The sequence below is a fragment of the Microcebus murinus genome, chromosome 6 (assembly GCF_040939455.1).
Source record: "Microcebus murinus isolate Inina chromosome 6, M.murinus_Inina_mat1.0, whole genome shotgun sequence".
NCBI classification, from domain to species: domain Eukaryota; kingdom Metazoa; phylum Chordata; class Mammalia; order Primates; family Cheirogaleidae; genus Microcebus; species Microcebus murinus.
Genome location: NC_134109.1, coordinates 30,958,568 through 30,983,784, shown reverse-complemented (window position 1 = coordinate 30,983,784; position 25,217 = coordinate 30,958,568). Strand labels below are relative to the sequence as shown.

Below are 25,217 nucleotides of genomic sequence, written 5' to 3'. Positions count from 1 at the left end.
CTATGTGAGGTATTACATATAAAATCAAGACTTTGATCAAATCACTATTCTTTTCCCAATAGGTTTGACATAAAGTCACTGCTTTACTGTGAGAATGTGGATCCAGATTGGCTATTTTCACTAGGCATCAGAAATCAAAATGAAGTTTCAAAATGATGCCCTACTGGCAAGTAGAAAAGGAATATGGGTGGGTAGTTGGAGAACAGAATACATATATAATTTAGTAGCAGTATCCACATTTTTGTTGAAAATGTAAATATAGTCAACACTGTTACTTTTATTTGCAAATGGAATAGCTAAACAGTATAAAGACCTGTACTTGACATTTTATCAAGACTATCTGACATCAAATTACTCAAATCCAGGTTTCCATGGACCTGGAATTTTCTTTCACCTAGAAAGGAGTATGAAGTGAGAGCAACAGTTTATTGTATTTTTATTTAAAAAAAAAAAAAAAGAATCAGCATAGTCAAGTTGTCTTAGTCTTAAGGATTTCTGGATTTCGTCCTTGGAGGAGGTCAGTATCTTCCCAAGGCCTGGGTCCTCGAATATTCTTCCAATCATCAAAAGTGGAGTCCTTTATTTTCTAAAGAACCACAAAAAATTAAAGTATACATATTAGCATAGAAGCCTTGTGGCTTTGATTAGGACATTACTGAATAAATGAATAAATGAGTGGAAAGAATCTAATAGGCCCCCAAATATAATTTTAGCAAATAAATCAACTGCAGACCAAACATAATTGAAGAAATGTCATATTTCTTAAAATTTAGAACTTTTCTTGTTTGTTATTGTTGTTAATGCCCATCTTTCTCCATAATCATAAAACTACTAAAATAGAAAAAAGTGTACATGCCTTTATTTCTGAGAGCACAAAAAGATGGAAAAGATGGAAAAACAAAAGTCCATATCTGAAAGCTGATCCAGCATAATAATGACTAAAAGGGTTATCATAGAGGATGGTAGAAAATTAGAAGAAAAGAACAAAGGTGGAGTCCTAAAGTCTTCCACAAGAAAGAAAAGAGGCCAAGATGATTTGTCTTGTCCTGAAAAATGAACCTGGGTATGAGAATGCAAAGAATTTCCTCACATATACCATGAGCAAAACCCTTTTGGGCAATTGAAACTAATTTTAACTATTAATGCATTTTGGATTGTCCTACCTTCATTTAGTTTGAAGTGTCCCTCAAGCAAAGAAATGAAGGTAAGATAAAAGGGAAGAAGGTAAATGTTTCATCACCCTTCTACTGACCACCACTCTGACAGTAACTTTTATGCATCTGCTGCTTTGATTGTTCTGAAATAATTGAGTAAGATAGAAAAAAATGGCTGAGAAAACACACAATTGCTTATAAAAAGAGATAGGGAAAATGGTATAAATTTCCCTTGACACTTAGATACTAAGCATTATTCTTTTACTAACCAGCTGTTTAAACTTTGGCAAGTGGTTTAAAGTGGTTTAAACCATCTCAGCATTAACCCTTTGTACTCGCTTGCTTTTTTCTCATTATCCACTTGACATTATCCACACTTGACATCCGAATACAAAGGGTTAACTCTCTCCTAAGCAATAATAAAAAGACTAGACCAAATGGTCTATATGGTTTCTTCAGTTCTCAAATTCTATGGTTTCTAAAAGAACTAGAAGGAAAATTTACTTCCAAACAGACTCACCATAGCATCACTATTGGCATACTATTTATGTACCTACAAGTAGCAAATTACGGTTTTTAACCAGATAATGGGAAAGTAGTGAATAAAAACATTGTCTAAATTTCACTTATAGTTTTATCAAGAGTCTGTGTTAAATATATATGGAGGAAAAAAATTCTAATTTAGCATGTAAGAAGGTGGCAAGGCATTTTCAAGTATAGTTATGATATAATCTGAAGTTATGAAAAGCTTTTAATAAAGAATAATAGCCATTATCCATGGCTATTGTTGTGGTAGTTGTTGCTACCTTGACATCCACCTAAGACACCAAAAAGGCTGCTCTTCAGGAGTAAAGATTATGTCCGAGAATAAGACTTATTTTATACTCATCCCAAGCTTAAAGCCAACACCTGTCAAGATCCTCTGGGGAGACAGTTTCAAGATTGAGTCCCACCAAGTTAGACCATAGCCTTTCCACAGATAATACCTTACAAAGCACAAAACCAAGTTCAAGGTGATTAGCCAATAATTAAACTACCTGCTAAAATGAAAATCAACACTCTTCACAATTTTCTTCAATGTACTATTCACAAGGTTTACTTTTCAACCAAAGATGACAAGACATATACAGAAACAGGAAAACAGGATCCGGCAAAAAAAAAAACAATCAAACTCTAAGAGATGGAGAACACATCCCATAACATAGTATGCTTTTAAATTCTTTTAAATTCTTTGATTTTTGCTAATTAGATGGGTGGAAATACCTCACTAAAACTTTAATTGACTGATATTCTATTATGATAAATTGAACATAGGTATTCATACTTATTTCCTTTCCTCTGAACTTTTTAAATGCTTTGCCCATGTTCCTACTGACCAGCTGAGTTGTTGTACTTTTTCATATTGATTTGTAGGTGGTTTTCATATTTAAATAAACTAATTTGCCATGCTAAGACAAACTATATTCTTAGGGTGTCTCCTATAACTTGTAACTTTATATACATTCGATTTTTAGGTTGAACTTTTGAATTTTTATGTATGAAATTATTAATCTTTATTTTTATAACTTTTGGGTTTTATATCACATTTAAATAGGCTTCTCTGACTCAAGACCACAAAAAAAAATCTCCATTTTTTTTCTGGTACTTACAGTATTTTGTTTTTTACTTCTAAAACCTTTATCCATCTGGAATTTATTTAGTTGTAGTATATTAAGTATGCACCCATCTTTATTTTCTTCTCAAATGACTATATAGTATACCAAATACCATATATTCGAGATAAATAATTTTTTTCTGCACTACTAATAATTTAAGTTTAAGGCAGATAAGATCAGTTGCTGACTAATAAGACTGGTATAGGACAGAGACTATATTAACATACAGTACCTCATACTCTGACTCTAAAGATACTTTATTTTCTTTCAGTTTTTTTTCCAATTCAGGATCAATCTGTAGAAAAGAAAGAAGCACCATACGTTATTTAAGTCTGTGAGATTTTGATTTTAAAAGTTATAGAAGGGATGGCTGAAATAACATGGCCAAATACAAACACATGGCCAAATCTTTGCCATCCACTCTATCACATAATTATAACTAATGTACTACTACCACCACTATTACAACTAACGACAGGTAATATTTACTGAATACTTTTTATGTGTAAGGCATTTTGAGATATGTTATCTTATTTAATCCTCAAAAAACCTGTAAGTATTATTATTATCCCTATTGTCACAAGTAAGGAAAATGGGACATAGGGAGTTTGAATAACTTGTCAAAGAGACACAGCTTAGCTTTGAGCATTGGCCCTCTGCTTCCAGAGTCCACACACTATCAACTACCTACTTAAATTATGTTACATAGAAATGATATACAAGATACTACTAAATTTAATGTTGCACTTGAAAACAAAAAAGGACACCTTCTATAGATCAGAAATAGAGATATCTATGAAAAAAAATAGTATTCTATAATACTAAATAGGAACTAAATGCCATGTTACTCATGTAAAAAGTCTTTTTTGTGTGTGGCAAAGTGTTTAGGAAAGAAATGTGATGGCTGAAATCAATAAACAACAAACCAAATTAAATTAAATGGAATAGCTGAATAGTGAGTGAGGAACATAGTCTAAGACTAAATAAGTAAACCAGAAGTATAACAAGAGGATTACACTAGAATAATGTACAAAGAGATAAAAAGGGTATGGATAAAAGAAAAGGTATATAGAGGAAAGCTAGACCTAAAAGTTCTAACATATATCTACTAGAGGTTCCAGAATTAGAGAATAAAGAAAAGGAAGGAAATGCAATAATTAAATGGAAAATAGCAAAGAATTCCTGCTCCAAGATCTAATGCCCTACCAGGGACTTCCTAGCCTTGAGCTGTCAGTATACTGGGACCTGGTTCAAGCAAACACCCATAGCTGAGGAATGATGGCCACTTCCCAGACAGCCTCACCCACCTGTCACTGTCACCTGTTCAGGGAGACACCAGGCAGAGCAATCCCCACAATAGCAGCCTCTGGGGAGAGGGTCTTGCCCAGTTCCCAACACAAAGATCATCCAGCACAGGCTTAAACAGTAGCAATTACAGGTGAACAGGAAATATCAGAATAGCTGTATTACAAACATCTAGTGTACATGCCCTTCCCCTGCCATGTCAACATTCCAGAGTAGAAAAACAAGCACCATCTAGGGACCTCCTCTCCTTCTAATTAAGCAGGAGAGTTCCCACAAAAGACAGTTGCCCTGCAAACCTATTGGCCCCAAGTTGAGAAAAGAGGTTTCAGATGAGAAGAAACCTGCAAAAGAACCCTGGCAACATTAAAAAACAAAATAGTTCAACACTCTCAAGTGATCACAATGGAGTGATTACAGTAGTGAATTCTAACAAGGAAATTGCTGAAATGACAGAAATGGAATTCAGAATATGGATGGCAAATAAGATGAATGGAATTGAAGAGAAAGTTAAGCACCAACAAAAAGAAGCCAAAAACTATTTCAGGAAATTAATATAAAAGTCACTAAAGAGCTAAACAATATAAGAAAGGATATAATAGAACTTTAAGTAGTAAGTCATTTAGGGAATTCAAAACATAGCAGAAAGCTTCAGAAACAGACTAAACCAAGAAGAATCTCAGAGCTTGAAGACAAGCCTCTCAAGCTAACTCAGTCATTTAAAGAGGCAGTAAAGAGAATAAAAGAGGCGGAGCAATCACTTAGAGAGACGTGGGACTGTACGAAGCAAACTAACATACGAAATATAGGTATCCCCGAGGAAGAAGAAGAAAGAGCTAAAAGCATGGAAAATCTATTAGAGGGAATTACTGAGTAAAACTTCCCTGGTAACGCCAGAGATCCAGACATCCAGATACAAGATGATCATCCAATACCAGGAAGATTCACAGCAAATAGAACATCTCCAAGACACACAATAATTTACCTGGCCAAAGTCAAAGGGAGAAAAAAATTCTACAAGCAGCAAGACGTAAGTAACAACTGACCCACAAGGGAAAATCCATTAGGCTAACAGCAGATTTTTCACTGGAAACCTTACAAGCCAGAAGGAAGTGTGGCCCCATCTTCAATCTTCTTAAACAGAACTACTGCCAGCCTAGAATTCTGTATCCTGCAAAACTAAGATTCACAACTGATGGAGAACTTAAGTATTTTTCAAATAAGCACACACTAAGAGAGTTTATCAAGACCAGATCTGCCCTGAAGGAAGTACTCAGAACCGCATTATTCACAAATCAGCACAATAGATACCCACCAATGTAAAACCACCTCAAAAAGCTAAAGCTCATAACTCTTATAAAACAATAGCACAAAAGAAAAAACAAAGCAATAAAGTTCTACTCAACATGATGAATGGAACAGCACCCCCCACATCAATTCTATCTCTAAATATTAATGGTTTAAATGTGCAACTCAATAGACACAGGCTGGCTGAATGGATGGGAAAAAAAAACAAAACCCAAGTATCTACTGTCTCCAGCAGACATAACTAAACCACAAGGACATACAAAGGCTTAATGTAAAAGGATGAAAAAAAATATTCCATGCAAATAGAAACCAAAAGAGAGCAGGTGTAACCACTCTTGTGTCAGATAAAATTGACTTTAATCAACAACAACAAAGGAACGCAAAGATTTGGTCATTATATAATGGTAAAGGGAGCAATTCAACAAGAATACATAACAATCCTAAATATATATGCACCTAACACAGGAGCTCCAAGATACATAAAACAAATTCTACTACAGCTAAGCAAGGAAATAAATACTAGCATCATGATTGTCGGGGACTTCAACACCCCACTGTAACAGCTGCACAAAGTAGAAAATAAATTAAAAAAACACTGGACTTAAATGGGACCCCAAAACAAATGGACCTAACATTTACAGAACATTCTACCCAAAACCAATAAAATATTCATTCTTCTCATCAGCACATAGGACATTCTCCAAGACTGATCACATCTTAGGCCATAAGATGTGTCTCAACAAATTCAAAAAAATCCAAATCATACCATGTATCTTCTCAGCCCAAAGTGGAATAAAACTAGAAATAAATTCCAAAAGTAATACTCAATTCTACACAAAGTCACAGAAATTAAACAACCTATTGCTGAACAACTGTTGGGTCAATAATGAAATTAAGATGGAAATCAAAAGATTCCTTGAATTGAACAACAAAGGGGACACAGCTATCAAAATCTTTGGATTCAGTAGCATTCCTAAGGGAAAAATTGATACCCTTAAATGTCTACATAAAATAGTCAGAAAGGTCACAAATTAAAAACCTAATATTGCATCTCAAGGAACTAGAAAAGAAAGAGCAAACCAAACCCAAAGCCAGCAGAAGAAAACAAATAACAAAGGTTAGAGCAGAACTAAATGAAATGGAAAACAACAACAACAACAATTATAAAAATTCACTGACACAAAAAGTTGGTTCTTTGAAAGATAAACAAAATTCATAGGCCTCTTGCTAAATTAACTAGGAATACAAGAGAAAGGACCCAAATAAGCTCAATCAAATGAAAAAGAAGATATTACTACTGGTAGCACAGAAATACAAAATATCATCTGTGAATACTAGGAAAATATCTATGCACATAAACTAGAAAACACATAAACTAGAAATGGACAAATTCCTGGAAACATACAATGTTACAAGACTCAGTCAGGAAGAAATAGAATTCCTGAACAGACCAATAATGAGCAGCAAGATTGAAGGAGTAATAAAAGGTTTTCCAACACAGAAAAGCCCTAGATCAGATGGCTTCACGGCAGAATTCTCCTAGACCTACGAAGAAGAACGGTACCCATACTACATAAATTATTCCATAACATCAAGAAGGAGGGAATCTTCTCCACCTCATTCTATGAAGCCAGTTTCACCTTGATAACAAAGCTAGGAAAGGACATAACAAAAAAAGAAAAGTACAGAACAATATCTATTATGAATATAGATGTAAAAATCCTTAATAAAATACTAGCAAACTGAATTCAACAACACACCAAAAAAATAATCCACTATGACAAAGTGAGCTTCATTCCAGGGATGCAAGGATGGTTTAACATATGTAAAGCAATAAACGTGATTCACCACATAAACAAAGGCAAAACCCCAAACCATATGATCATCTCAATAGATGGAGAAAAAGAATTAGACAAAACTCAGCACCCTTTCAGAATAAAAACCCTCAACAAACTAAGCATAGAAGGAACATATCTCAATATTATAAAAGCCTTATATGACAAACTCACAGCCAACATCATACTGAATGAGGAAAAGTTGAAAGCATTCTACTTAAGAAGTGGAACAAGAAAACAAGGGTGCTCACTGTCACCACCTCTATTCAACAGAATGCTCAAAGTCCTAGCCAGAGCAATCAGGCAAGAGAAAGAAATAATGGGTATCCAAACTGGGAATGAAGAGGTCAAACTACCACTTTTTGCTGATGATATGGTCTTGTTTCTAGAAAACCTCAAAGACTTCATCAAAAGACTCCTGGAATTGGTAAATAAATTCAGCAAAGCCTCAGGTTATAAAATCAATGTATACAAATCAGTGCCATTTCTATATACCAATAACAGTAAACCTGAGAGTCAAAGACTCAATACTATTCATAATAGCTATAAAGAAAATAAAATACCTAGGAATATACTTAACCAATGAGGTGAAAAATCTCTACAAGAACTATGAAATACTGAGGAAAGAAATTGCAGATTACACAAACAAATGGAAAAATATATCATGCTCATGGATTGATAGAATTAACATTGTTAAAATGCCCACATAAATCACTACTCAAAGTGATTTACAGGTTTAATGCCATCCCCATCAAAATATCAAAGCATATTTCACAGATCTAGGAAAGATAATTCTACACTTCATTTGGAACCAAAATAGAGCCCAAATAACCAAAGCAATCCAATGACCAAATAACAAAGCAAAAAGAACAAAGCTAGAGACATCACATCACCAGACTTCAAACTATATTACAAGGCCATAGTAACCAAAACAGCATGGTATTGGTACAAAAACAGGGACATAGACCAATGGAACAGAATAGAGAACCCAGACATAAAACCATCTACCTACAGCAAACTGATCTTTGACAAAGTAGACAACAACATACACTGGGAAAAAGAAGCCCTATTCAATAAATGGTGCTAGGATAACTGGATAACTGCATGCAGAAGAATGAATCAGGACCCCTATCTCTCACCACTCACAAAAATTAATTCAAGATGAATAACAGACTTAAATGTAACACATGAAAACTTAAGAATTCTAGAAGAAAATGTATGAAAATTCTTTTAGACACTGGTCTAGGCAAAGAATTTATGCCTACGGCCTCAATGGCAATCATAGCAACAACAAAAATAAATAAATGAGACTTGATTAAGTAAAAAGGCTTCTAGAACAGCTAAGGGAATAATCAACAGAATAAATAGACAACCTCCACACGAGTTTATATGGATGAAAAAGAAAAAAAAAAAAAAAAAGTAAATAGACAACCTACTGAATGGGAGAAAATATTCTCAATCTATACATCTGATAAGGGGCTAATATCCAGAATGTACAAAGAACTCAAACAAATCAGCAATAAGGAAAACAACCCTATTTGGAAGTGGGCAAAAGACATGAACAGAAGTTTTTCAAAAAAGGATACAGAAATGGCCAATAAACACATGAAAAAATGCTCAACATCACTAATCATCAGAGAAATGCAAATTAAAACCACAATGAGATATCACCTTACTCCTGTTAAAATGGCTTTTATTAAAAAGTCCAACAACAATAGATGCTGGCATGGATGCAGGGACAAAGGAATGCTTATACAGTGTTGGTGGGACTGCAAATTAGTACAACTCCTATTGAAAACAGAAAGGAGATTTTTCAAAGAACTAAAAGTAGACCTACCATTCAATCCAACAATCCCACTACTGGGTATCTAACTAAAGGAAAATAAGTCATTTTATCAAAAAGACACCTGTACTCGAATGTTTATTGCAACACAATTCACAAATGCAAAGATGTGGAATCAACCCAAGAGCCCATCAATTCGAGAATAGATTAACAAAATGTGGTATATGTATACCACAGAGTACTACCTAGCCACAACAAAGGATGAATTAATGCCTTTTGTAGCAATTTGGCAGAAATTGAAGACCATTATCCTAAGTGAAGTATCTCAAGAATGGAAAAACAACCACCACATGTACTTTAACAAATTGGAACTAACCAATGGGCACACAGGCGGACAGAGGGAAGTAAACATCATTGGAAATCAAGCAGGGGAGGGTGGGAGTAGGGGAGAGGTAAAAACCCACTTAAAGAGTACAATGAACACTTTTTAGGTAAGGGGCACATTTATAGCCCTGATTCAAGCCATGTAATGAAAACATTTTTATGCCCTTAATATTTTGAAATACAAAGGAAGTAGAAAGAAGATTAAGCAAAGTAACAACTGACAAGATATGAGTGAATGTATTACATTTTCTGTCATTTCATTGAAATCTTCAAAAAAATCAGAAGATAATTTAAAACTCCACTGTTTTCCAAATCAAAGTGCCTAAGAGCTAAGGTGGACATACAGTATTTCCCCGAAAATAAGTCCTACCCATAAAATAAGCCCTAGCAGGATTTCTAAGCACTTGCACAATATAAGCCCTACCCCCAAAATAAGACCTAGTGATGGGCGTGGCTACGCAGCATATCTGCACAACCCATGCATTTCCTCCCAGAGTGGTAAAGAAGACGAGCAGCCCTTCTCATTGGCCCCATGAGAGCACTATTGCTCAACATGAGAGATTGGGGCCAATGGTTCTAAAGGAAATAGAGTTGCAAGAAATTCAGGATGGAATTCGGGGTTTGGAGAGTTATGATGATGTTCCAGAAGAAGATGACTTAACTATATTTGAATAAATGTAGATTGTTGTACCATACTTAAAAAAATAACACATCCGCTGAAAATAAGCCCTAGGGTGTCTTCTTGAGGAAAAATAAATATAAAATGAATATGTTTTCTCGGGGAAACACGGTATCTGGTTATCATGATTCAATTCATCAGTTGATATACTATAGAAAGCATGATCCTTGGTAATATTTAATAGAATCAACTATATACTGTAGCGGGTCAACAGATCTGTTACCAGAATTTCCCTTTTGTTCACCCACAGGATAGTTTAATTCTAACCTTTAAATCAGAAAAATGTAACTTTACTCAGTTTCATAGAATAATCAAGGGAACAATATATGATAATAATACATGTTCTTGTTGGTATGGTATGTAGAAGCAAACCCAGCAGCTGCTATTTTAGTCTGAGTACAGTGTTTGGTGTTTAGAGGGGAGATGGGTAAACTGATTGATTTATAAATACTTGCCTGTCTCATTCTAGACCTGTGAGATTCAGTCTTCATATGTGCTTTGACATCCCTGTCTCCACCATGACCAATCGCAATTTCTTTTTTGCGTATTGTGTAGTGTGCTCTGTTTTGGTTATTTAGCTCCCTAATCCAGTTGTATGTGTCCTTCTATCTGTCATTAAAATAAGAGTCATTTAGCTTTCTTTTTCAGTGATGTCTGGATCATACTGACATTGGTATTGTAATCGTTCTCATTTTCATTATCTGAATTTTACAAAACATGGTCGTAATATTTATATTATTCAACACATCTGATATCAAAAAAATATAACAAAGATTTTTAAAAATTATGTTATATAAATATAAATTATATATATTTATATAAATATAAATTATATATATTATATAAATTATATAATTATATGTTAAAAACTAGCTAGGTATGGTGGCTCATGCCTGTAATCCCTCCCACTTTGGGAAGCTGAGGTGGGAGGAGTTCAAGATCAGCCTGAGCAATATAGCGAGACTCCATCTCTACAAAATATTTTTTTAAAAATCAGCCAGGCATGGTGGTGTGCACCTGTAGTCCCAGCTACTTGGGAGGCTGAGGCAGGAAGATGGCTTAAGCCCAGGAGCTTTGGGCTTAAGCGAGCTGTGATAACACCACTGCACTCTAATCCAGGCAACATAGCAAGACCCTGTCTCAAAAAAAAGAAAAAAATTAAACTAGCACTATCTTCTTACACAGCACAACATATGGGCAGACGGGCAAAGTCAAAGACTGTTACTGTTCACAACTGCAATGTACTTAAACTGCACACTTAAATCACCTCACTGGGTGTGATGCAACAATAGGTCGTCCATTATTGTGGATACCTAGCTATCAGTATCAGCAACAAGAAAAAAACTAGAAATAGCCACTACAGACCACAGATAAACTATGCCATATCTATTTCACACTAAAAATTGAAAGCTGTTGCTTTAGCTCTTATTTTTTTAGGCTGCCTTAGGGGTCTTTTACTTTCCTCTGAATCTTTCACACCCATCACTGAAAAGCAGGCATGTTTCTGTCCCGAGATGCCAAACTTCTAGTACTAAAATCAGGACAGTCTCAAGCAAACTATGATGGATGGTCACTCCAAATCAATACCACCTTTTCTCCACCCTTCTACAAGTTTCTCAACAGAACTTAACCTCTTTTGATTTTTCTAAGCCAACTTTGTTCTCTAGACCCCAGTCTCAAACTGCCTTGACTGAGCAATCTAGCCTTCTTGACCCCTGCTCCCCTTGACCTCAACCTCTCAATCCTTGCAACTGCTGTCAATCTCAACCAATCCTAGCCTCTCAATCCTTAAGGACAAAACTCACCCTCTCAACTCCACTCAACCTTAGCCTACCTCATCCTCTCTACCTTGTTAGAACTCAACCTTGTCCAACACTGACTTTGGACTTCACCTGAGTTTGACCTCTGAATGTCAAACAACCTCAATCTCTGACTCTTAGTAGCCCTTGTCTTCTGATCCTTCTCACCTCAACCTTGTTGTCTCATCCTCCTCCTCTAGACCTTGACCAATCTCATTCTTTTAACTTTATTCTCTTGACTTTAACTTACCTTGTCCTCTCAACTTCAATCAGCTTCATTCTCTTGACTTTACCTAACCTTGTTCTCTTTATTTTCTCTCCGTCTTCTAGACCTCTCCTGTTATCTGAACCTCCCTCATCCTCTTTAAGTGGGTGATTAGCACAACCAGTTATCAGTCCTCAAAACTAAAACCTTGAGTCATCCTAGATTTATTCATATTTTGATATCACATACATCAATCATCAAATACTACCAATTTGCTACAAAAAAATTTCTTGGAACCCATTCATTTCTCTTTATCACCATTGTAAATGTTTTACTTCAGGTTCCATTATGGTTCTTCTGTGCTACTGCCCCAGAATCCTAACAGGTCTCTTTATTTCCAATCCAAACAATCTCTCCCTTTCTATGTTGCTCTCCCAATCCCCATCCATTCTGTATTCCACTGCCAGAGAGATAGTTCTAAAATGAAACTCTGACCATAAACCCAATACTCCCTCTACCTTATAGAATATAAATCATTTCAACTATTTAGCTAATTCCCACTCATTCTTAAAGACTAATTTAAGGGTTGATATCTTTAGCAAACCTTCTCTGATTGCCCTTTCCCAAGTCTAATCTCTATGACTCTCCGTGAAGGTCTAGTAATGACATTTTACTGTGCATTGCTATATTATATGTTTGGGCGCTTTTTTTTTTTATTAGATGTCTTCCAGCCTTGATTATTTTGTAAGCTCTATAAGAACCAGTTTCTTGATACTTTATCTGAAGGTTCTAACAAATGATTAACACATGATAAATATTCAATTATTTTTCAAATACATACATGTTCTCTCACTTCTAAATGTCAGATTATCATAACTTTTATCTTAAAAGCTAAGAAAAAAAATCCTTCATAAAGTAATTGGGATGCTAACTGAAACCTTTTAACATGAACTGAAAATTATTAGTTAACTGAAATTGTTTAGTTAACTAAAAATTGTTCTATTCCCTCAAAGAAATTGCATGGTCTTTTAAATTTTAATATTTACTCTAATATCTACTATCTTTAAGACTAGCTAGAGCTGGTTTCACTAAAACCATAAAATTAACTGAGAAAATTGAATATGCTTTTATACTCCTTACTTTCCCACCAATATTACTGAGGTCTGCTAATGAAAAACATATATTACTTAGAAGAAAACCTACAAATATCAGGTATGTGCCACAAATGAAAACTACATATTTCTGAATAAATGAGCCAGAATTTTTATGTAATACTTAGCCTGAATTTGACAGTAATTATGTAGTCATAGAGGGTAAGAATCTTAACTCTACCCCTAGTCACATGACCTTACACAAGCTAGTTAAGCTTTCTGAGTCTCTGTTTCCTCTCCTGTAATATAATGACAGTAAAATACAGATGGTCCTCAACTTGCAGTGGTTTGACCTACAATTTTTCAACTTTACGATCGGTTTATCAGGGTATTAAATGCATTTTTGACTTGCAATGAGTTATTGGGACGTAACCCCATTGTAATTCAAGGAGCATTTGAGCATGTGTGTATATATACATATATTTATATACATATATATAAGTATATATATTCAGCACTCTATTGAAGAACGAAAAATAAAGAAAAAGAAAAAAAAAAAAAATAAGTATATATATATGAATGAGTATAGTCCTACCACAAAGTAGACACTATAAAAAGATAGGTATCATTATTTATAATGAAAAATCACATTCCTTTCTTTTAGTAATAGTTACTGAAGATACATATCAATATACTTTATAAAATTACTGATATTAATATGAAACAGTTAATTGATATTAATAACTGGAGAGATAAAATGAAGTGAAATTGTTGACCCATGTTCTTTAGTCCCTTCTAAATCCTAAAAACAACTAGACCAGATCATATCTTGTGGGAGAAAGCTAACAATATTACAAATTCTCTAATAAATAAGAAGAAAGATTACTAAAGTCTTTACATTTCATGATTCCCTTTCATGGGCTCATTAAGATTATTTTAAAGATTAAGAAAGAGCACAAAGGCTGGGCATGGTGGCTCATGCCTGTAATCCTAGCACTCTGGGAGGCGGAGGTGGGTGGACTGACTTAGAGCGGGAGTTCAAGATCAGTCTTAGCAAGAGCAAGACCGCATCTCTATTAGCTGGGCATCATGGTGCCCACCTGTAGGACCAGCTACTCAGAAGGCTGAGGCAGGAGGATCGCTTGAGCCAAGGAGTTTGAGCTTGTAGTGAGTTATGATCATGCCACTGCACTCTAGCTGGGGTAAAGGAGCAAGACTCTTGTCTCCAAAAAAAAAAAAAAAAAAAAAAAAAGAAAGGAAAAAGCACAAGGATCATATATTAACTTTGAAAACAGGACAAACTCTGAATGCTTAGTATACTGAATATACAATTCTCCTAAACCAGAACATACATACACACAGACCCTGTCGACTCCAATTATAGTTCTTACTTTAATCTTCACAGCATCATATCGGATTTGTGAAAACTCACGAAGACCAAAAGAACCTCCAACAATCAGCAACTGAAACAAAGAAAGGAAACAATTAAACACAATAGAAGGGTAGAATTCAACCTATCCACAGATTACTTATCTGAATATTAATAACAGAGACATTATAAAAATCCTATACATTATTTTTCCTGCTTAATCCTATGGATTATTTTTCCACTCATCTTTTCAGAGTAGATGTAGTACATACTGTTTAGGAAACATTATATAGCACAGCATTACCAAATACCAAAATCAGCACCTCATACATGAACTTGACCTTATAGTTTAAATAACATATTATATTATTTGACCCTTACAACAAACATATCAGCTAAGGAAACAAAACAAAACAAAATATAACAAAACATTTGACAGATGAGAAAATAAAAGCACAGCCAACTAACTTGCCCATTATTAAATTAAATTTGGCCTGAGGCTGTCTATACTCTGAATTCCTATGCAACCTTAGTAGGTAAAGAAACCAAAACTTGATCAGTCAACTGATCAAACCAGGTGAAAAGAAGGCAGATGCCCAGCTGTAACCAATCAAGCTATTTTTGTACTTCCTTGTTTTATCTATAAATACTCATTGCACAAGTTGCAGAGCAGACCTCTCGTAACCACTTCTGGTTCTGAGTGATGCCTGGCTCACGAATCTTCTTTGCTCAAATAAACTTTAGAAAATTTATTTTGTTTAAAGTTTTTCCTTCTTTTAACATAGTTACATAGGGTAAACCCAGGAGTAAAATTCTGGCCTTGTTTCCACACAACCAGAATTTTTTTTAATCTTATGATTTTGCAAAATAAGCCAATTAGAGAGCATTGTCTCTCATTTTCTTACCAAGTGATAAAGGGATCATGAAATATGCCATACTTCTCACTATGTGGTAATCTAAAAAGATCACCTGAATTGTCATTGCTGCTTTATCATCTCATCTAAAAATTTAACTGGCTTTAATCCCTCCTCCTAAAGATGCAAATTTCTAGCTATTTGGAAAAAAATAAAGTGTGATTCCTACTTTCCTTTTTATATCAATATATTCATATTACCAATTAAACAATTAAATATAAAAAGGCATAAAACATTATAAAACATAAACATTTATAATTATTTTACAAAAACTCCTGAGACTGCAAAACTTTATAATTTTGAAGTTAAGAATACTAACCTTGAGCCTATGAATTTCAAAACTCAGTATATGTGACCACATAAAAATTTAAAACTTCTACCTACGAATAAGTGAAATAAAGACAATATAAAAAACAAAAGATAACAAATCAGGAAAAAATATCTCTTATATATAAACAGCTAATACCTGCGATGTCAATATGTAACAATTCTTTGTATAAGTAAAATAACTTGTCTCTTAGTTTCAATGAAAAGACACACTCCTAGTTTTCCCACCTCCTCTCAGTTTCCTTTTATTCATTCTTGCTTATCTGTCCATCTTGAAAATACTGGAGGTACTGAAAGACTCAGTCTTTATACCTCTTCTACCCATTCTCAACCAACACTGAGTCCCTAGGTGATGCAATCCAGTTCCATGGATTTAAACAGGCCTCATAACCTAACAACCTCCAAATGTGTATTCAACAGGAAATATTACCCTGAACTGAAGACCCACCTTCTTATTTGACATCTCCACTCAAAAGTCCAACAGGTATATACACAAATTAACGCAAAAGAATAACTCTTGATCCTTACTCCAACACTCTTCCTCCCCCAGCTTGCTCTAATCAGTCTTCGTATCCTAGTAAATGTCAATTACTTCCATCTGATTCTTCAAGTCAACTTCTTCAGAGCCATCTTAAGCTCCTCATTCATACCCCATATATCTAATACAACCCTGAGTTTTGTCATCTTTGTTTTCAAAATATTTCTTGAATCTGACAACTTCTGACAATATCTTCTTCTAATACCCTAGGTCAGGCCACCGTGATCTCTTTCCAGGACTACTGCAATCACAGTACCCACACATTGCATAATAAAGAATTTTCCTAGTCTTTGTCCTGGGTTCCTGGGAAAGAGCTCTCACTTGGAATATCCTGAATGATAAGTGTCTTTGCTATTTATGGTGGGCTCCTGGGATAACAGCTGAGTTTATGCTAAGGAGGTGATATAGTTTGGATATCTGTTTCCTCCAAATATCATGTTGAAATTTGATCACCAATGTTGGAGGTGGGACCTAGTGAGAGGTGTTTGGGTCATGGGGATGGATCCCTCATGAATGGCTTGGTGCTATCCTCATGGAAATGAGTTCTTACTCTATCAGTTTTTGTGAGAACTGATTGTTAAAAAGACCCTGGCACCTCTTTCCCCTCTCTGTCCCGCTTCCTTCCCCTAGCCATGTGATGCTGGCTCCCCCTTGCCTTCAGCCATAAGTGGAGGCACCCTGAAGCCCCCACCAGAAGCAGATGCTGGTGCCATGCTTCTTGTACAGCCTGTAGAACTATGGGCCAAGTAAGCCTCTTTTCTCTATAAATTACCCAGCCTTAGGTATTACTTTATAGCTATGTCAATGGATTGAGACTGGAAGTGACTCATGGTGGGTCCCTAGATAGTTTCAGGATAGAGCCTGACCATGCTGGAAAGGCCAAATGTATGACTTGAAGGCTAGGTCTTTGAGCTATGTGATGTCAACTCAACCTCTAAACTTCAAGGGAGAAGAGGAGGGCTGGAGACTGAGTTCAATCATGTGCCTTGTGGTTCAATCACCCATGTCTCTATTAATATAATGAAACTCCAATAAAAATTCTGCACTGAAGCTTGATTGAACTTCCTGGCTGATGAATATATCAATGTGCTAGGAGGGTGACAGGCCCTGATTCATGGGGAAAGGACACAGAAGTTCCACATAAAGGACCCTGCTAGACCTCACCCTATGGGTCTCTTCATTTGGTTGTTTCTAATTTGTATTCTTTACAAATATAGTAAACATAGTACAGTAAAGGTGTAATCACAAGTGTAGTGTTCGCCTGAATTCTATGAGTCATTTTTGTGAATTACTGAACGTGAAAGGGTAGTTGAACACTTGAATTTGTAACCAGTTGGTTAGAAGGATGGGTGGCCTAAGAAACCTGGAGCTTGCACCTGGTATCTGAAGTAAGGGGAGTTTTGTGGAGGACTGTGTGTAGATAGTGTGCATGTGTGTGTGGGGGGGGGGACGGAAGGGCAGGTAGTGTTTGGTAGTGTTTGAACTGCACTGTACCACCTACCATTTGTTGCCACAGAATCCACACTTCTAACTAAATATCTTCATTTGTGCACTAGATCCTATCTTCTTTTATCTATTGAAGGACATTGATTCATGAATTCTCTCCTTTCCTGTACATTTGAAATCTCACCACTGAACAATTCATCATCACAATAATGCTATTATTTCTTCTATCTTATTAACAAACTTTCCTAGACATCACTTCCCCACCAATTACTAACCTATTTCTTTGTTCCTATGTGTAGCAAAATTTCTAAAATGAGCTGTCTATACTTGCTGCTCCTCCAACACTATCTTAGATCAATTCCAACCATCAATGACATCCACATTACTAAATCTAATAGTTAACTTTCTGTTCTTATTTCATGAACAAAATTTGATACACCTGGTCAGTCACACTCTCTTCCTCCTCCCTTACATCTCGTTTTTCTTTTACTTCAGATTCCTTCCCTCTTAGTCTCCTTTATTGTTTCCTTCTGTATATCCCAAACCTAGGGCACAATGCTTGGTCTTCTTCTCTATTCACTTCCTTTATAATCTCAATTAATCTTATGGCTTTAAAACTATTTACATGTTGATTACAACATTCCACACAGACAAGATCAATCAGGAATCCCAGTAGCATCATGTGAACAAAGCAGACCAAATTAGCATTACAAAGGCTCTGGAAACTAAATTATCAGGAGAGAGAGCCCAAAATAATAGGCTACTACCTACATGCTAAACTTAAACATGGTGACCTCCTGCTAAAGTAAAAGACTTAAATAGGATATAGTTTCCTATAGTTATATCACAGTTTGTAATATTCAAAATGCCCAAGAAACAGGAAAATAACAACTTTCCTATAGTTTGGATATTTGACTCTCCAAATTTCATGTTGAAATTTCATCTCCAATGTTGGAAGTGGGGCTAGTGGAAGATGTTTGAGTCATGGGGACAGATTTCTCATGAACAGCTTGCTGCCATCCTCATGGTAATGGGTGAATTCTCATTCTATTATTTCCCTCTAGTGCTGGTTGTTTGAAAAAAAGATCCTGGCAACGTTTACCCCGCCCTCTTTTGCCTCCTCTCTCACCACAGGACCTCTGCATGTTCAGACTCCCTTTCTACCATCCACCATGAGTAGAAGCAGCTTAAGGCCCTCACCAGAAGCAGATGTTGACACCATGCTTCTTGTATAGCCTGCAGAACTGTGAGCCAAATAAACTTCTTTTCTCTATAAATTACCCAGCCCCAGGTATTCCTTTATAGCAACACAAACAAAGACAAACTTTAATTTAAAAAGATTAACAAGAGATGGTAACATGGAGATAAATCAGAGGTTGGAATCATCTGACAAAGATTTTAAAAGAACCATCACAAAAATGCTTCAAACAGCAATTACAGATTTTCTTGAATCAAATGGAAAAATTTTAAATCTCACCAAGATAGAAGATATAAAAAAGAACGAATGGGTGACTTCGATGAAACGGTGAAATGAGGATCCCCAAAAATCTTCTCTTCCATAAAAGCAATGAAAAATTGTCACATTAACTTTTTCAAAACTCTGGCAATTACACAAAGTCCTGCAGTAACATGGGGAGCATTTACTTAAGAAAAACGACTGAGTCTCAGGAAGAGTGAGCTTGGTGGCATTTTTAACTGGCACTATTCTCTCCTCTCCACCCCAGCTCCAGGATAACCATGAAAAGCTATAGCCTCCAAGTCTAATGTAAAGCCTAGCACCCACTGGAGAGGATACAGGGGTTGGAACTCCTTAAAATCCCACTCCTGAGAATTGTCATTATTTGACTGATCTGGTGGTTCCTGCTTCCAGACTTCACAAGCCTGTCTTCAGTTTACTCAATTTGGAACTCAGTAGCACAGACTTCTCCCAGAAGGTATTTGTCGAAAAAAGTCAGAGGTAATTGTTTAACATCAAGACTGCCTGAGTTACGGCTAACAATAGGCTAACCTAAAAGCTTAAAAAGAAAATGTGAGGAAGCAGGTGTCCATAGAGGACTTTAGAAAGTTCAGGCACATTTCTAAAACCACAATGAGATATCACCTAACCCTAGTGAGACTGGCCTCTATCAAAAAATCCCAAAACAACAAATGCTGGCAAAGATGTGGAGAGACAGGAATGCTCTTACACTGCTGGTGGACTGCAAATTAGTGCAACCTTTGTGGAAAAGAATTTGGAGATACCTCAAAGAGCTAAAAATAGAAATACCATTTGATCCAGCAATAGCATTATTAGGTATCTATCCAAAAGGGCATAGGGCATTCTATAAGAAAGACATCTGCACCTGAATGTTTATGGCAGCACAATTCACTATTGCAAGGATGTGGAAACAACCCAAGTGTCTGTCAATTCATGAGCGGATTATTAAAATTTGGTTTACAATGGAATATTACTCAATTTTAAGAAACGACAGTGAGCTAGCACTGCTTATATTAGCCTGGATTGAGCTCAAGCCCATTATTCGAAGTGAGGTGACACAAGATCGGAAGAATGGTCTCCACATGTACTTGCCATCAAATTGGTACTGACTGACACTATGGTGCTCAAATGGTGGTGGTGTTCACCAGGAATTCGGGGATTGGGAGAGTAGCCCCCCATCTGAGGTATGCGGTGAGCATTGTGGAGGGGAAGGGCATACCTCTAACCTTTGCTATGGAGAGGCAAAGATATAAAATGCAACCAAAATGTTTGTACTCTCATATTTTCTTGAAATAAATACATAAATACATAAATAAATAAAAGCTCAAACATATTCCTGAGAATCTAGAAAGTCATGCACATGAACAGAATTGTGTGTATGCCCAGAGCAATGTGTATGCTCAAGAAAGACCTGAAAAGGCCCTAAACTCTCACCTATAGCTAATCTTAAAGCTCTGAGCAAGCAAAAAGTGAAGGCTTAAGGTGGATGTAAATTACATGGCTGAATGTTGAAGGCATGCACAAAAAAAGCATGCAGAGACCCTTGACAAAGATTAGGACACATGCTCGATCCAGGTGTTAAAGGAAAGGAAAAATAGTCCAATTAAACAATTGGCAAAGGATTTGAACAGACATTTCTCAAAAAAAGATATACAAATGACCAATAAATATTTGAAAGATGCCATCGTTAGTCACTAGGGAAATACAAATCAAAACCACAATGAGATAGATATCACTTCACACCTATTAGAAAGGATAATAATAGAAAAGATGGACAATAATAAGGGTTGACAAGGACATGGAGAAACTGAAAACCTTACACATTGCTGTGGTAATCTAAAATAATACAGCCACTGTGGAAAATATCTAACACTTGCTCAAAAGTTAAACTGAGTTACCACAGGACTCAACAATTCCACTTCTAGGTACATACCTTACCCAAGAGAGATGAAAACATACCTCTACATGCAACTTGTACACAAATGTTCATAGAAGCATTATTCATAATAGCCAAAAAATGGAAACAACCCAAATGTTCAAAAATTGATAAGTGGATAAACAAAATGTTATATATGCAAATAATAGAATATTATATAGCCATAAAAGGGAATGAAGTATTGATACAGGCTACAACGTCAATGAACCTTGAAAACACTCTAAGTGAAAGAAGCCAGTCACAAAACACCACATATTGTATTAGTCTATTAATATGAAATGTCCAGGATAAGCAAATCTATAGACAGAAGTAGATTAGTGGTTGCCTAGGGTGGAATAACAGGTGGCAGAGAAGTGACTGCTAATGGTTTTATGATGTTTCTTTTTGAGGTGATGAAAATGTTCTAAATTTAGATTGTGATCATAGTTGCATAACTGAGGATATATTAAAAACAATGAAATTGAACCCTCTAAATGGGTCCATTTTTTAGTGTGTAGAAACCAGTAGGTCACTGGTCAGATTACAAAAGTAAATTCTGGGACTAAATGGGCAGTGCAGAAGTTGAAACAACAAATATATTCTCTTTTTCAAGTGGTTTAGAAGAGAAGGAATATTATTAGCATATTAGCATATACCTGGTAATTGAAGTCCTCTTCTGTGTGTTGTTGAATAAAGATTCCTATGACTCAATAACATTTATCCAAGAGAAGAAATAATATCAACTTGAAAATAAATGTAGTATAGTAATTACAGCATATATGACTGATACATGATGAACAGAATGTATCTTCTGAGTTCTTTCTAGTAATGATGGACTTTAGGGTATTGAATATAATATTTTCCTCTACGAAATTACAGTTGACCCTTGAACAATGCTGGGGTTGGGCACCAATCCCCTGCACAGTCAAATGTATATAGCTTTTCATTCTCCCAAAACTTAACTACTGACAGCCTTCTGTTGACCAGAAAGCCTTTCTGATTACAGTCAATTAACACATATTTTATATATTCTATGTATTATATATTATATTCTTACAATAAAATAAGTTAGAGAAAAGAAAATATTATTAAGGAAATCATAAGGAAAATATATTTACTATTCATTAAGCAGAAGTGGCTCATCATAAAGGTCTTCGTCCTTGTCGTTGTCTTCACATTGAGCAGATTGAGGAGGAGGAAGAGGAGAGAATGGTCTTCCTGTCTCAGGATGGCAAAGGTGAAAGAAAATCCGCATATAAGTGGACAACGCAGCTCAAACCCATGTTGTTCAAGGGTCAACTATATTTACATGTTTAGGATACAAGTTCAGAAACATGATCCTCTAGGTCCAATACAGACACAGAGAACAGTCTAGAGTAATATATTTAATACTTGGGAAGAAGCCTATTGTGGTGCTTCCCAATCCACGAACTAAAACAAAGAAGGTACTTCAATGCATAGTGGTTTTAAGACTTTGGCTTTGATGATTTTGAATGGTAAGAAACAGAAATCAAACTGGCTTCTATTGGGACATGCTGATGACTTGAAGTCAGTAACCACAATCACAATGCTTCTGAATGGCTCTCTATTCTGGGGCAGAGGGTAGTTTTTATACATGCCTTGTTATCTACACAAGTAAATTACTACATTATCTTATAAAGACAGTTATTTTAAACTCTTTTAAATATACATAATGAGTTTCCTAAAATTGAGATTCATCAAAGATGAATAAAAACTCATTACATTTCTAAGGTCACTTCTTTCCTTTAGTCTGCTTAAATGCAAAAGCTGGTAACTACACCTGCACAAACATCTATACCAAAGCAATAAATTATTCTTTATTCAAAAGAAAGCAGCTCTTGTTCAAATGCTTTACTTAAATTATTTCATTTACTATGACCTCAAAACTTGCTGAAGCAAAAAAACTTGCTCATGATCAAAGAGCAAATAAAGAGAGTCGTCTGGATTTCAACACTGGCTGCATTTATGTCAGCCTCAACCTGCATCCTCATGACATCTTTAGGGAACTCTGGAGAATTGGATGCAAACATAAAAACACCAAAGCTGCTTTCACTGTGCTTTAGAAATATAAATTGCGACCATTTGAGGGCTGCTACAATGTGGCAGGCACTGTGCTAAATTCACAAGGTCTTATTTAGTTCATCACAATAACCCTGGAAGAATTAAGCCAATTCATAAACTAGGAAGCTGAGACGGGGAAATACCACAAATTGTACATTTACATTAAATACATCTAGTCCCCACGATCCACAGTACTGTCAAAATACAGCGTGAGTTGGGGGTGGGGTAAGCAAGCTTAATCATCCAGACTTCGGTTAAACTCTGGTTCTGATCTCGTTCTCTGAGCTTCAGTTTACTCAGCTGTGAATCACAGCGACTGCATTCGACAATGGAAAAGATGCCACACTCACAAGTCGGCAGATTCCGGTAACTACCAGGGGAAGGAATGGTCCCCGAGATCCCACTACAAGCGAGGGAAGAAGACTAAAAAAAAAAAGACTGCCTAAAAACTCTACACCTATCGCTAGCTCCTTCCAAGCCCGGGTGCAAGTCCTTGACCTCACCTATTACCTTGCAGTCTTGAGCCCGCCAGAGAAGAGGTTCCACCCCTTCCGCAACTCCAGCACCACACTTTCTCTGCATCCTACTCACCAACATGGGAACTCCGTAGCGAAGGGTCTTGTTCTTGCGCAAGGCACGCATCACCTCGGGTGCAAACATGACGAAATCCTTCGACCCACTTATATCTCCAATCAGGCCTGGCGCTGACTCCCAAATCTCAGCGGCCCAAGCTCTGAGCCACAACGAATAGGTCCTTCACTCATCTCCTTGCCGTGGCTCTCCCGGAAGCGGTCCTTTAGTAATAGGCCTCCGCCAGGCAAAAGCAATCGATCCACCGTAACATACTCGCGCATCCGCCCAGAAATTGGGCGTCAGCGATTTTGGTTCCCAAACCCGGGCGTGCAATTGGGATTTAGGGACTTGAATGTGGTTTGCAGTCACCATTTAATTGATATGGAAAGCGGTCTTTCCCGTCTTCTGTTTTTGTTTGGTTGGTTTTGTTTTGTTTTTTTGAGAGACTCGCTCTGTTGCCTGGGGTACAGTACGATGGCGTCAGCCTAATTCACAGCAACCTCAGACTCCTTGACTCAAGAGATCCTCCTGCCTTAGCCTACGGAGTAGCGGGGACTACAGGCGTAGGCCACCAAGCCAGGCTAACTTTTTCTATTTTTAGTAGAGCTGGGATCTTGCTCTTTCTTTGTCAGGCTGGTCTGAAACCCCTGACTTCAAGCGTTCCTCCCACCTTGGCCTCCCAGAGTACTAGGATTACAGGTATGAGCCATCGCGCCAGACCATCTTCTGAGTGTAGACTAACGTCTTCTTAGAACACTCCCTGGCCCATAGGAGTGTGTGGGATGGGGAATTTACCATCTTAATAAGGGCTTTAAAAGAAATCACTAGAAAGGTTAGGTTGAATGTAATCAGTGTATTGTCTTATCAGTTATCACTGAGCCTTTAATGCTAATGCTTTTATTGTGAGATAGCCCATATGAATACCTATTTTCCACTGATTCAGCAACCATATAGACCACCTTTTTGCGTGTCATTGGACTGTTCTAGGAACAGAGAGATAAAAAAAAAAATACGATCTCTACCTTAAAGAAACTGGTGAGCTTTGGGACATACAAACGAACATGTGTCTGAAATACATCCCACTCCTTTGCCAGAGTGAATCAGAGAAAGTCTCACCCAGAGGTGATATAAAGTTGTAACATTTACCATGCTGTCCCTGAAATCTTTCTGTCCTTGCCTCTCCATTGCCACTGAAATGTTTCTGGTTTAATCCCTTATCATCTTTTCACCTATTAAAGTAGCCCCCTAAGTGATCTCCAGTGGAGAAACTCCAGATCTGCCTTTAGGCTACTCCAATGACACTCATGTCTATAGTACTATAGTGTCAAATACCAAAACAAACAAAACCCACAGTGGTTCCCAAGTCTATCTTCCACACCGC

The 25,217-nt window shown here is 36.4% G+C and overlaps 1 protein-coding gene across 3 annotated transcripts; it reads right to left on the bottom strand.

Moving 5' to 3' along the window:
• Positions 1 to 419: 419 nt before the first annotated feature.
• COX16 (cytochrome c oxidase assembly factor COX16) lies at positions 420 to 24,066 on the bottom strand. Of its 3 annotated transcripts, XM_076003905.1 has the most exons (6): positions 23,614 to 23,711; positions 22,300 to 22,399; positions 15,798 to 15,858; positions 14,587 to 14,658; positions 3,042 to 3,104; positions 420 to 586 (listed from the first exon to the last, which is right to left on the bottom strand). In XM_076003905.1, exons 3-6 carry the CDS (start codon positions 15,837 to 15,839, stop codon positions 470 to 472), a joined length of 294 nt encoding a protein of 97 aa, XP_075860020.1. In that variant the 5' UTR covers positions 15,840 to 15,858; positions 22,300 to 22,399; positions 23,614 to 23,711; the 3' UTR covers positions 420 to 469. The 3 variants fall into 3 exon arrangements, with proteins under 3 accessions (XP_075860020.1, XP_012636656.1, XP_075860021.1); XM_012781202.3 differs by lacking the exons at positions 15,798 to 15,858; positions 22,300 to 22,399; positions 23,614 to 23,711 and adding an exon at positions 23,855 to 24,066; XM_076003906.1 differs by lacking the exons at positions 3,042 to 3,104; positions 15,798 to 15,858; positions 22,300 to 22,399; positions 23,614 to 23,711 and adding an exon at positions 23,855 to 24,066.
• Positions 24,067 to 25,217: the final 1,151 nt, after the last annotated feature.